Source organism: Topomyia yanbarensis, chromosome 1 (genome assembly GCF_030247195.1).
Source record: "Topomyia yanbarensis strain Yona2022 chromosome 1, ASM3024719v1, whole genome shotgun sequence".
Lineage (NCBI taxonomy): Eukaryota > Metazoa > Arthropoda > Insecta > Diptera > Culicidae > Topomyia > Topomyia yanbarensis.
Genome location: NC_080670.1, coordinates 184,792,361 through 184,806,381, shown reverse-complemented (window position 1 = coordinate 184,806,381; position 14,021 = coordinate 184,792,361). Strand labels below are relative to the sequence as shown.

Below are 14,021 nucleotides of genomic sequence, written 5' to 3'. Positions count from 1 at the left end.
ATATCTTTGGCTTCATTTGGTCTATAAACAACCGGTGCGATGCATTTTGAAGGAAATGAGTCAGGAAATCTAGAAAAAATAGTTATTTTTGGTTACAGTGCTGCCAAATATGCTATATTTCCAGTTGAAAACAAACTGTATTTTTCTCACAATTTGCGTATTTTTCTTTTGAAAATGATTATGCCATTGTGTTTCGCAGATAGTTTTACACATAAAAACACCTTATACATCAAGATAACTTGAGCCAATCCCCAGACACAGTCATTTGAAGCAAAAAATTAAAAATTTCTCAGCACGTTTCTCGCTATATCTCAGTAACCAAGCAGAATGTCAAAATTCTGAAAACGCCACTTTGTAGAGATTTTTTTGACAAGTAATGTAGCATATCTAACTCAGTTTACCCCAAAATGGCGTTTGTCATAAGATAGCACAACAGCGACGATTTAGGATATTTTGGAACCATTTTGTGCATAGCTGGCCATATTTTCAGCTCCATTTCAACTACGATGATCTTTATCGTATATCGGAAAACGGCATACGTTTGAGGCTCCCAAATTAAGCTCCGATTTACGAAAACGTACCGGATTTATGTTCTACTAAGGGTACCAACGTACTGTACTGTACTTTTAACAGGATTCAGTAAGTTTGAATCAGTCGGAATATCCGACAGAGTAGAAGCATAAAGCTACTCCGACAGAAAATAACCCGTATGAAAAAGTATTCCGATAATTAAGAGGATGCAGCTTCAAAGTCATTTAACCCAGATCTAGTCAATATTTTGAAAAGAGGACTGAAGAGAGCAAAAAAGTAGAGCGATAAGACAATTTCGGACAGTTTTGAATACCGTTTTGCTTGTGGGTCAAAGAGGTACAATTTTCTTCGCGATGAAAAAAACTTTCCAATTCCATCAATTCGTTTACAGTAGTACCACCTGCAACCTCTTCATTTCGATACAGGAGTACTGGGAGAAGTGTTTACTTTGATGGGAGCAAAAGTAAACTGTATGTCTCTTGTTGAAAAAGATTGCGGCTTGATTATGGATGATATAACGATTCCTGGACAGCAGGGTAAAGCAACCCATGCACTAGTATTCATGCTGGCAGGCGTTTCCAGTCCGTTGAAACAAATAGTGGCGTACCATTTTTCCGGAAATTCTATGCCAGAAGGTTTCATGAAGGCGATATCGATTGATATTATCAAGAGAGCAGAACGTATAGGATTGAAGGTACATTTTGCTACCTCTGATTGTGGTCCAAATAACGTGCGAATGTGGAATGATTTTGGACTGAATCATACAAAGGGCCAGGTATTGAGCAGTCCCCCTCTAAAGCACCCCGCCAGCGATGAACGATCTTTTGAGTTGATACCGGATGCTGTTCACGTTTTCAAAGGCTGTGTCTAAGGATGGGTGAAAAATCGATTTATATATCTGCTTGGACAAATGGTCAACGAAAACAATTCAAGTACTGGTTGTATTGATATATATCACTTACAAGAGTTGGTTAAATTTGAAGAAGGTAAGCGACTGAAGATGGCATCGCGATTAACTTGGAAAAAAGTAGATTTTTTAAATGGAAGTCAGCTTGACGCGATGAAAGTTTCCAATTCATACAAATTGGTCAATCACGACGTCGCTGCAGCTTTACGATTCATGAGCGCTCTGAGAAGAATCGGATATATCATATTGGCGGATATATTCTTGGAAGCGTAGCGAAAAACTACAAGGTTTGTGAAGACTGCTTCATGCCGTGCATCAGTGAATATCCAATTTTAAAGCAGTACAGGAAGATTTTGAAGGACTATACTGGTAACTCATTAATTTATATCACTGAATCGGTGTATATGTTTTTTGTCGCATTAGAGAGGATTTTTCGTGAAAACATTGAAACACTTGCGAATATTAATAATAACATTGCCACGACGTTAAATACTTTAATGAAAGCAATCAAATTTTCTTCGTTCGAAGATTGCCATGACATTAAAACTAAAATAATCGAAAGATTTGTAGGCTTTAGACTTAAAATTCACGAACCTTGCAAATCGCGATCCATTAAGCACGATAGTCGTTCAATGGCTCTTATGAGATTTGTGTAATACAATTAATTTAGAGCATCAAATACCTGTTTTAGTCATTCAAACCTAGAAATCATGTCCCATGAACCTTCCCAAGTAACCATCAAGCATTAGTATATGCTGTAAAGTGGCATATTTTGCTAAAGGCGACCTTTAAATAACATGTAGCACTATTTAAATACTTATTGGGTAGCCATTTGACCTGTTCGTTTCGTAGAATATTAAAAACCTTAGAAAACATACAAAAATGTCACTCGACGAAGATATTCTCAAACTAGTTCATAATAATCAATACGCTTCCCGATCAGAATGAAATAACAAGATTATAACAGAACACAATTTTCGTAACATATTTTTTATAAATTAGGTCTCGTTAGTAGTTAAAATAACAGAAATTTATAACAAGTAATAATGCGAGATATAGTTTTGAAATATTTCTGTTATGTGTTTCTGATCGGGTTTACAACCAAAATATCAAAAAATTGATTTCTATACGGCGGAAAACATAATTTCAAATCTTTATTGTTTTACATTAAAATATGTTTGCGTCATGTACAATACTGCCCCTCCGCAAAGTGAGGAATAAGAGAGCATGAGTAATGTTTATTTACATTGCTCGATTGGTCTGCTCAATAAGGTATTTTTTGCTTCACACTATTCGCCTCTTTCCCTATTCTCTTTGACTGTGTCTACACCTCAACCGGGGTGCGCGACGTTTGGCAAAATACGTTAGGCATAAGTACATTAGGCATAATGGACGTTAGGCATAATATACGTTAGGCATAATGACCGATTGGCATAATTCACAAAAGTAAAAAAAATAATCGCAAGGCTTTCGCTATTGTAGAGATTTCAACCTAACGCTTGTTTTTTATCGGGTTACAAAAAATGAGACTCCAAAATGAAAAATAGCAAGCGAGATATTTATTCCTTGCAAGTGTAGAGTTTTTTTCCGTGGACGAAATGAAGAAAGTATTCATTCATTTAAGTGAACAGATTTGGTACAAGCACATTTCAATCCTCTTCGATGTATTGCCAATTCAGCTTTTTGTTGGTGGCTGCGTTCTCAAATGCGCACCCCATTTTGACAAGTCGTTTGTCCAGTGTCAATTTTATCAATCCTAGCAGGCCCTGTTTAAAACTTTTCTTGTGTCAAACAATAAGCGTCAATTTTGATTGGTTGTTGGTGCGTTTGCTTATAATTACCTTTTTCACTACTTCGCGAATCGATTTAAACACTGACCAATTAGTTCATAATCGTATTTCTGGTTATATGAAAACTGCTGTAAGTGTCGATATTTAAACCTGAACCGTTTGTCATAACTTTGCCCAAAGCACTGAGCGAACATCTCGGGCCCAGTCGATATTGATGATCATGATCGAATGTAGGCTTCCAGCTTGTTCGATGTTGAGCCGCCAGCATTTTCCTCGATTGCACACAGCCAGCAATTGCACGGTGTACTCCGAAGTCGATGGCTAGTTCCAGGTTATGTTCTAAACATAACTCAGGGTAGTTATCTCCGTGAAAACTACGTGACCTTTTAAGTCACATAAATACTTATAAACATGTACAGACCGATCTGAAGCTCGGCCCTCTGAATCATGCTTTCGAAGACGAAATTTGGAATGATTAAATAGGAGAAGGGTGGAAATTACAATCAAATGGTTTTAGTTTGGGTAGTATATATTTAAGGTAGCAATATAAATTATTCGATAAATAAAAAATACTGTAATGAACAACTTCATATCAATTTACGATAAATGTTGTTAACCACCAGATTTATCATAATCGTCATCTTGGACCATTTGCAGGGTAAGGATCCAGTCTAGATGTCGCATTACATGTGGTGCAGCAGACTTTCCTAGAAAGGGGATATTCACTAGAAATGAAAATTTAATGTTTTCGATGGGAAACATACCTGTATGAAAATGTTTACAACACATGTAGTAATTGTTCACATTTCGGGGATTCATGTTTAGAGTTTCGAGTCCCCGCGCTTGCCGAAATTTTTCACGCGCAAGGTGGCCAGTAGGAAAGGAAATCCGGTTTTGACCTTTCCACAAACTGAATCCAAATCCGTCCACAATACAACGTGTTGACATTTGGATTCGCTATATGTTTTTCAAAACAGTTTAGCAACATTCCCTCTTCTACGCAAATGATGATCACAACGAGAAAAGGCTTCTAATAGCAAACGCACGAATATCAATAAAAAAAATTATTTTTATTGTTTGACACGAGAGCGAATTTTAAATAGGCATGCTAGGATTGATAAACTTGGATAAACACTGGACGAACGACTTGTCAAAATGGGGTGCGCATTTGAGAACGCAGCCACCAACAAAAAGCTGAATACAGTTGTATCCAAATATTTAAAAAAAATCAAAATAAAACAAACATTAAGTTTTGGCACTGTTGGAAACTTGCAGTGTTATGTACAGCATCAGCATTAGGGTACGGATTTTATGTTTGTGACGAATGACGATACCTTTTTCGTTTCGGTAATTCATCATAGTAAACGAAAGAACTCTCCCTCATAGCAGACAGTTTCCGTAGTTTTTTTTTTTTTTTTTTTTTTTTTTTTTATTTCGATTATAGAGGTTTTAACCTTAAGGTCATTCGCCTCTTCGGGTTAGAAAAATCTCTTATGAAAAATTTCTAACCCTATGTGCGGGGTCGGGACTCGAACCCAGGTGCGCTGCGTACAAGGCAATCGATTTACCAATACGCTACGCCCACCCCCAGTTTCCGTAGTTCTATTTTTGATGGCCTCGAGAAAATAATCATTGACCTTAATAATATGAGGGATAATCAATATAGAAGCAGCAATATTCGTAAATTCGTTGAATGACTAATAAAATGCATCATTCTTTCTTTCATGAGTTGTTCTTCAAAGTTGTATATTTTCTTCTTGGACAATTACACCATGCATGCATGAAAAACTAATCTAAGTTAACCCTTTCATTCCCAAATTGTTTCTAGCGTTCATGGGGTTTAAGAAAAAACCTGTTTTAATCCACCTAGTGGTGCAATTGTGCCTTTCTCGTTTATCCAATCTATGATTTAAGGGCTGGTTAGGTTCAATATAACGTTGTGGAAATACAATAATATTGATTTAGCTTAATCAACGTGAGTTCAATGTTGTCTTCATGTTAACTTCATGGTGGAGAAGGGACGGGATATAATTAGTAGGAGGGGGAGGATGTGTCGGGAATCATCGAACTTATTTTAGTATACGGGGTGGATGCATGCGGGAGGTTGGTCTAAGAGGGTGGGGGGTGAGTCAGGGGGGCGGGTTGAGAGGTAAGAGGTGGAGGAGTAGATGGAAGATTCAACACCGAACTTCATATTATACGTTCCATTTGAGACTAGGTTAGTGAAATTTGGTTCAGTCGTCACCGAAGTGGTTTAGATCTGGAATTTGCCTGGAACCCCGAGACTTCTGGAATTATCGATAGTGGACAATACTTTCCAATAGTTTTTGATTCGCCATCAGTAATCTAGGCCTGCGAATCGAAGTAATTTGATGTTCATTTCAATAGATTTTAATCCTATGAGGTATTACGATTGTACCGGTTCATATGAGAAATTCCTATGAGAGCGCAATAACCAACCTGTAACTCCGGAACCAAAAGTCAGAACTGAATGAAATTCAATAGCAGTCAATGGGAGTATTATATCCTTTTGATATCAAGTTTGTAAACATCGGTTAAGGGTTTGCTGGAAAATAGGTGTGACATTAGCTCGGGAACTTGGCGAGCTCCCAGAGGGCATCAAGATCCGTCATAGGTGACCAATGTGGTCATAACTACTTTAATTGGTGATTAGTTATCTAGACCCGCAAATCCAAGTAATGTTGAACGTATTTGAATATGTATTACATCATTTGGGCATCATAGGGTTACCAGTTCATATGGGAATTTGCTGTGTGACTACACTCTTCAATCCGTAACTCCGGAACCGGAAGTCTGATCAACTAAAAACTTAATAGCGTCTTATGGGAGCGTTATACCGTTCATTTGAAACCGAGTTTGTGCAGATCTACTCATCCATCTCCGAGAAAATTGAGTGACATTATTTGACACACACTTACACACACAGACATTTTGCGATCTCGACGAACTGAATCGAATGAGATATGACGCTCGGCCTTCCGGGCCTTAGTTGGAAAGTCGATTTTTGGAGTGTTTGCATAGCCTTTCTTTATATGAGAAAGGCAAAAAGAAAAACCCGTTTTGAAAATCCATGCTGTAGGCTGCTCAATATACACCTTCCGATGCTCAATACAATTCTCCTAGAAAATTTTCATTAGGGAGAGTTTTTTGTGTACTGTGACGAGTTACCGAAACGAAATATGCTACGAAAAGATAGTCGAAGACGGTCCAAATTGATGCGTTTTAGCAGTTTTCAATAACAATGAGAAATAACGAAGATATATCAACATTCTATTTATTAACGCTAACTGAAAATATCTCTGGTAGCACTGCTCTAGCGGACTTCTATCAGGCTAATAGCAATAACGTCAGTTCTAGGGACTTTTACGCTGAAATGAAAGGTAATTGTACCAGTTACTAGTTTTGCTTGTTTTTGTAAGTTCTGCCTAAATCAAAAGTTATAGCTGTTTAAAAACGTTGTTTATGAACAACATGGGCATGAAAGGGTTAATGTGCGTAATTTATACACTAATACGAATGAAACTGATTTTAAACAAGAGTGTTTAGCTTATTTTAGCCATGTGCAATTTATCGGTTGTTCACCAAGACATTAGCGCAAGCTGAGTATCTGGATGCCAAGCATTCGTTATGCATATTTTATATGAGTGAAGATTTCTTTAGGTATATACAATAGAATAAAATGTTCATCGAATTTGATCAGCTTCCAGAGTAATTCTACAACATCAAAAATTTCAAACATTTGTGCCATTACGACATGAGGCTTTCAACGCCAAAAGTGATTTCTTTACAATTATACTTCAATATCATAATTTATGTCTAACGTCCTTTATGCCAATCGTCCAATATGCCTAACGTACGTATGCCAAACGTCCGTATGCCTAACGTATTTATGCCTAATGGGGTACAGCCCTTCAACCGTACTGTCTTTGTCGTAATTATCCTTGTTTACTTATTCTCCCGTTAATAAACTTGGTTGCTTCAACAGATTTCTCTCGAACTATTTTCAAAAATGCTAGTGAAAATCCTAGTCTTTCGATATGTACCAGAGATTTATTGGAAACTTTTGTGTAAGTGCTGTAACAATCGAAAGAAAAATTAAATAAAGAGAGGCTCTCATTTGCAGATACAACTATTTGAATGATTTTGCTAGATCAATGGTCTCCCTAGACCTGTATGGCTTTAAATATATTTCCCATTTCAATTTGATGCTAAATAAATTTCGTTAGAACATATGTTACTAAAATTTAATAAAACAATAAGTATGTCGCTTTTTATCTTGTTTATTTGAGACGGCTAGATTCATTAGCTTGACTGAACCGTGGGTCTGTTCTGTGTTTACAAGACATAAATGAAAAATAAAATAATTGGTACTCGACATCTTTATTCATTTGCCTCATCGTTAGTTGCTTCTTGAGGGTCTTTTGGTTCGCTTTTTATCGAAATCGTACTCGTCCATGCTATTGTCACTGTTGGTGTTCTGGCGTTGTCTACCGGTTTTAAGGATACGGACCATACAACTGTCTTTTTTTGGCATCAATCTTTGGTATTTGTTGCTGCCTGAACAGCTCCTAAAATCGTACAGCTGAAGATATTGAAATTTGTTGCCCGGCTACTTTACTAGTCTTTTTGAAGATTCTGTTCACATTTGCCCGGTAACGTTCAACGGGCCGAAGTAAGGGACATTTTGGTGAATTGATGTATTTTTTTAACAAAATGTAACATGAGCCAATTCAAAATTCTTGCCCACGTTAAGGCTCAAGTTACCTCAAGGCTTGGTAGTATGCGTAAGAAAAATTGTGTTCAGCTTTGCCACCAGATTATCCATTTAAACCTTTTCAAAACTCTAAAAGAAGAATATCAGTCGATTTATTAGATCATCACGATTCAATTTATGCAAAATACCTGCTGGAAAAACCATCGGCTTAGTTTGAAAAAGTGGTTGTGATTTTTTGTCACACTACCACACCGAGCTGGGGTACGGAACACAACCGCGCAATGAAAAAACCACAGCCACTTTTTCAAAAGCACCATCCAGCTAAGCCGATGATTTTTCCAGCAGGTATTTTGCATGATTTGAATCGTGGTGATCTAAAAAATCGACTGATATTCTTCTTTTAGAGTTTTAAAAAGGTTTAAATGAATGATCCGGTGGCAAAGCTGAACACAAATTTTCCTACGCACACTACCAAGCGTACAATTCTAACAGATGCTTAAAGAAGGTAACTTGAACCTTAAATGGATCGCTTGCTGCTCTGATTCGAGCAGAATAACGAAACAGAGTGGGGTAAGATTTCAATGATCTGCATGAACATTTCTTTGTGACTTGACGTTTTAACGCTAGGAGGAGTCTTCTGTAGTAGTTCTATTGCAAAAATACTGCTTTAAGCTTTCAGGGAATTTATTGCACATAGAATCAACTAATAGGCCTGGGAGTAGCCATCCATTCTCAATGTGCACGTTTCGAGGGTTCCATGCGTATTCCCCACGTCCATTAAATGGCCAGTAGATGCCATGACCGCGTGCTGGTAACTGGTTTTAGATTCTTCTCATGAACGGTCAATTCTCAATCCTCATACATAATTAAAAAGACTATGCGTATTTTTCACGCGCATTAAATTCCCAGTTTGTCAAATAAACACTAAACAAACAAAGAAATTCAAAGATGCATCACTTTATAAAAATAGGTGATAAGGGACGAAAATAGGTGACCACCGCCTTTAATTAACCCATACTTTTGGTCGATAATCTTAATTTGTGTCCGCAGTCTGTAGAAAAATTATGAGTCGTAAATATAGCCAGAACGATTGTGTGTATGTCATTTCCTACAGGTATACTACTTTTCAGACGTACACAGATACTGCAATGTAAAACGTACACAATCGAAGCTATGTTGTTATTCCTGTATCGGTTCACCTTAATATTGACGTTAATAGAAAAATTCTGTTTATTCATATTTTCAGGCAATTTCTAGACGAATCCTCGGTTCGCTTACCTCCACGGCCCACCAAAAATAGCAGTGAAACGCCTGCCAAGGAAAAAAACTTTCATGAACGGTAAGCATAAAAATGTCGAACTTAAATAAAACTGTATAATCTCTGAAAAATGACTGACCGTGAATTTCCTGATTATTACGGATGTACACTTTGACGTAGTTGAGATAGCTGATGTTTACATTAAGATCCCGCATGTTTACACTACCGCCCTCCCATGACAGAGCCAGTGGTTAGGTGGTAAACGTGACCGCTTATCACCCCAGTTGGTCTGCGTTCAATCCGAGTGAAGATCGTTGAGATTTTCTAAGATAAAAATCTGTTGTCACATATTTCTTCGGAAAGGAAAGTCCCGTTGGCCCCGGTCCATGTGTTGATGGGCCGATATCTGTCGTCCAAATGGTGGAGTCGGTGATAGGCACTCAGTGTGGACAGAAGGCTGTTGGTAAATAAATATGGATGAAATAGCGACCTTCCCTCAATTCCAGAAGTGGTTTATATGTGCCTCCAAATTTGCCGCGTAAACGATTCGTCTTCCTTCAAATTCAAACTTCAGAACGGTTTAGTATTGACGCAGTTGGATTCAGTTGGTTTAAAAACCCGTGCGAGTATGACACGGCCAGTTGACGAAGCGCTGTGGAAAATAAACTGTTTACACTTGAACTAAGAAATTGTCCAAAATGCTTTTTCAAAAAAAATTAATATTCCATTTTATTTTATTATTTGGTTTTGTAGTGGCTGAACATTCCTGAAGTGCGTGTCACGCCGGAATGTATCAGAATTCAGGTTCAAAATAACAAAGTTTATCCACGCCATAAAAACGTTTGATTCGTTTAATTTCTTGATTTTGATGTGACCTTCTCGGCAGCAAAGTCGTAAAAAAAATCTACCAACGAGACACAACGAAATCGAGCATGCCATGACCAGGCACGTAGCCAGAGGGGGGGCTAGGGGGCTAAAGCCCCTCCCGAAATTTTTCAAAAATAAATTTAATAAATAAATAAAAAATTTCTTGCTCATTTGGTTTGAACAAATCATTGAGAAAAACTTGAAGAAGGCTATTTCTAACCACCAAAGGCAATGATCACGAAATTCAGTGTGCTTTATGTTTTTGCTCGAGCCAGTGCGAAGCGAACGACAATGAACGACTATAATTGTTGCTGTAGTAATCTGTCGAGATCAGTGAGTAGCAAAAGCAAAAAGTGGTGCTCCAGCCAAATACGGTGATTATAAAATTATTGTTGATTCGCATAGGACCGACCATCCATAATGTGGAACATTTCCTGAAGGTGTAAATGGAGGTTAGACTTTCGGAAGCCGCCTTTATCGGGTTTTACCATGGCAGGCATTTAGCGCTCAACAAATTAGCCCAAACGAAACCATTCATTTCGAACAACTTGTGTGTGACAATGCTATAATTAAGATCCTCCTATATACGGACGATGAGAAAATCAATGTTGCGCTACAAGATCGGATACCGCTTACTCGCAGAATAATGTCACATTTGGGAGAAATGGAATCCATTAGGAAGGGCAATTATTGAGGGCGAGAAGCAAGGAAGAAATTAGATATTCGCGAACAAAAATACAGCAACTACAATAATGACACGGAAATGTACAATAGCGAGATAGAAATGAACAACTCCTCTCCAAGACATAGTTGGTGAAGAAAAAAATATTTCCTGGCCTCGTAAACAGGTTTCCACATGCAATGGCTAAGCTCTTGCACGAGATCTGCCGGACAAGCATTTAAAGTCATTTTTAATGTTTACATACGGAAATATATAAAAGACCCACGACCCCGTTTGTTAATTTTAAATGATAAGTTTTTGAATTGCACACAATTCTGAATTTTTGTATTAGGTCAGTGCACACTGTGCACTCTGTACTCTGTATTTTGCTACACATAAAGTATTTCAATTTGTCTAAGAACGATTCAGCTGAGCAGACAGTTTTTGTTTCACGCCATTTTAACGCAATACCATTAATTTCATTCTCACGAGGAATTCGTTCCGTACTAATACACTGTTAATCCGTAAATCCGTGATATCTGCAACAAACTTGTAAAAGAAAATTCTTTTAAAAGTGGACGGATCAAAAAGTGCTAAAACAACAGGCAATCACGAAGAGCGACTAAAATGTTGGGACTGATTGAATCTATAAGCCAATAAGTTGGGATAAGTGTTTCGATTTCATGTCTTCAGTATGTGACAGCCTTTCGTTCTGTTTTTGCTCGTCATGGAATAAAATGAGAGAAAAAATGTAAGATAAATAAGAGAGAAAGGCAAAAATATGCCAAAGTCCAAAAAAGTCAATTTTCGTCAAAATTCTTTTTTCGAGATTTCATCAAATTTCAACGTTTCATGCATTTTAAAGTCATTTGACATCAAAAATGCAAATGAGATTTTGAAATTTTCCCCTGAGATTGTTTCATTTCAGTTTATATGGGAATTTGCTGTGTGGTCGCACTCTTCAACCTGTAACTCCGGAACCGGAAGTCCAACCAATAAAAAAATTTAATAGTAGCCGATGGGAAGTTTGTGCAAATCGGTTCAGCCATCTCTGATAAACAGAGGTCACATTTTTTTCCACATACACACGTACATTTTCCGATTTCAACGAACTGAGTCCCTCTGGGCCGGGATTAGGTTGACGATTTTTAGAGTGATTGCATAACCTTTCTATATGAGAAAGGCAAAACATGTGTTTTTCTCAGGATTGTTATGATTACAACATGATCTGTATTATTTAAATTGAGAATTTCATAAAGTTGAGTTAACGCAAACTTCGGATGAAGTCACAGAACCAGTAATAGTAGCAAGACGCCTGATCATGAAAATAGGAGTTGAACCTATTTTCCGCATCTACAAATCGCTTGCCTTATCAGAAGATTTGAAGCATATTTCGACAGTCACTTTGTTTGGACATTCTTTGCAGCGGTAAACTTGGATTTCACACTGATATATTCCTACCCTTGGAGACAACCTTGACGTTGGTTTCGTTCGCTTGATTAGCAAATGCGTGTAAAGTTTCGTGAGACGGGTTTTTAGATATTTTTCTACTCATTCCAACTTAGAGTCTTCTACACCTTGTAAAGGTGTAGTCTAGAATGCATAGCATTTTCAAATACTTTGAACTCTTGAATATTCATTTTTGTAACTAGAGAAATTTCTAATTTGTAAATTAATAATAATCAAATTTAATTCGTCGATGGACTATAGCCATTCTTGTAACAGAAAACATATTTTTAGGGTTTTGTAGTGTCTATTGTCTTAGTTTCGGAATTGTTTTCACTAAGAACTTTTTACAATTACGTTCAGTTTCCCTTGACTATCTCAACTCATCAGAATTAATACATTTATGCAATAATTTTTAAGCCCCTCCCGAAACAAAATCCTGGCTACGGGCCTGGCCATGACATATGTTCACAACTATTTACTGTCCTCGGTAAAAAAAAATAATTTCAACTCTGCATATCCAATAGGCGGCGGCGTAAAGCAAATTGCCTCAAAAACACAAACCAACTACATCAATAAAACACTACCGGCCGCCTGGCATTGAAGAAGCTGTGAATTTCAAATGTAAACGAAAATATTACCGGTTACTACACTGCGACAAAATGCTATCTTAATCCCTCTAATCAGGTAATTGTGCATTAACCTTTCATAGATAGATATGATAATGCAATCAAACGTTTAGTGCGTCTTACAGTGTAAACAAATCACATATGCAACTTGTGTACATCTCTAAAAACAACCATATGATCCAGATTTTCCTTTTAAAAGAATTATGATATACATATTGGTAGTTTGATGTATATTGATTTTTTCCAGTTCATAAAGGAGTTCCCCAACCGACGAAAGTACCCTCTAAGAACGGTTGGTTTCAGAATTGTCCAATGAAGGACGTTCTTTGGACCAATTTGGACAACGCCCAAATAACCGTTCGACAAATGTCCATCGTTGGACCCGTGTTGAACGATTTTGAAACAATTTTTTGGACGTCTCAGTGGGTAGCCAAAATTACCAAGCGCACTTTGACAGTAGTGGTTTGCTAGTATCTACAGGGTCCGGCACTCGAAGTGTAACCAACATCAGTGTGAATCGCGTTTAAATTCTAACAACTTGTGAATAAGTGCCATTTTTCTTCTTTGATTGCGTCATCTTGCATTGTTCTATTTACAGTGCTGCGTGCAATGAATAACAATGTTGTTATTGTCGTCTCCGTTACTGTAGTCTCTTCACCCTGCAGTACATTAACTCCCTCATACATGTAGCGAGTTCAATGAATTGCCTGTGTGTACCGCTATTAGATGAATTGCTAAAATTTAAGTACCTATTTACTAAATATCGTAATTATCTCCACATCAGCAGAATATCGGAAGACTTACAACACAAACAAAAAGTTACAGACATCTTCCCACAGCTTGTGAATGTGACTAAGTTTTTTGTTGCCAAATGAAGAGTTTCTTTGCGAGAACGCAACACTCGATTTAGCAGTAAAAACAATACATCGGATGGTACCTATATGAAATTAGAATTGAGCAGAATGTGTTTTGTTACTGAAGCGATGATGTTATTGACGCACAGGGCACGGTGAAAAACTGCCGGGATGATTGGCTGAAAAGGTTTAGTTTTCAGTCATACTTCTTTCAATTATACCGTGGACAATTCGATCAATCTTTTTTATCAGGACATCTCGATTGGATAAGTAAAAAATGATCCACAGGAGTCGATGAACGTCATTTGACTTGACCTTCCTTTGGTGTCAATTTGGCCATAAG

The 14,021-nt window shown here is 37.4% G+C and overlaps 1 protein-coding gene across 1 annotated transcript in view; it reads left to right on the top strand.

The window, feature by feature from the left end:
- LOC131684054 (short-chain dehydrogenase/reductase family 16C member 6) overlaps nucleotides 1-14,021 on the top strand; it is a 61,538-nt gene that overhangs the window by 3,191 nt on the left and 44,326 nt on the right. Inside the window, exon 2 of the mRNA XM_058966582.1 lies at nucleotides 9,210-9,302. Coding sequence (XP_058822565.1) covers nucleotides 9,210-9,302 — 93 coding nt within the window. The remainder of the gene's footprint in view (nucleotides 1-9,209; nucleotides 9,303-14,021) is intronic.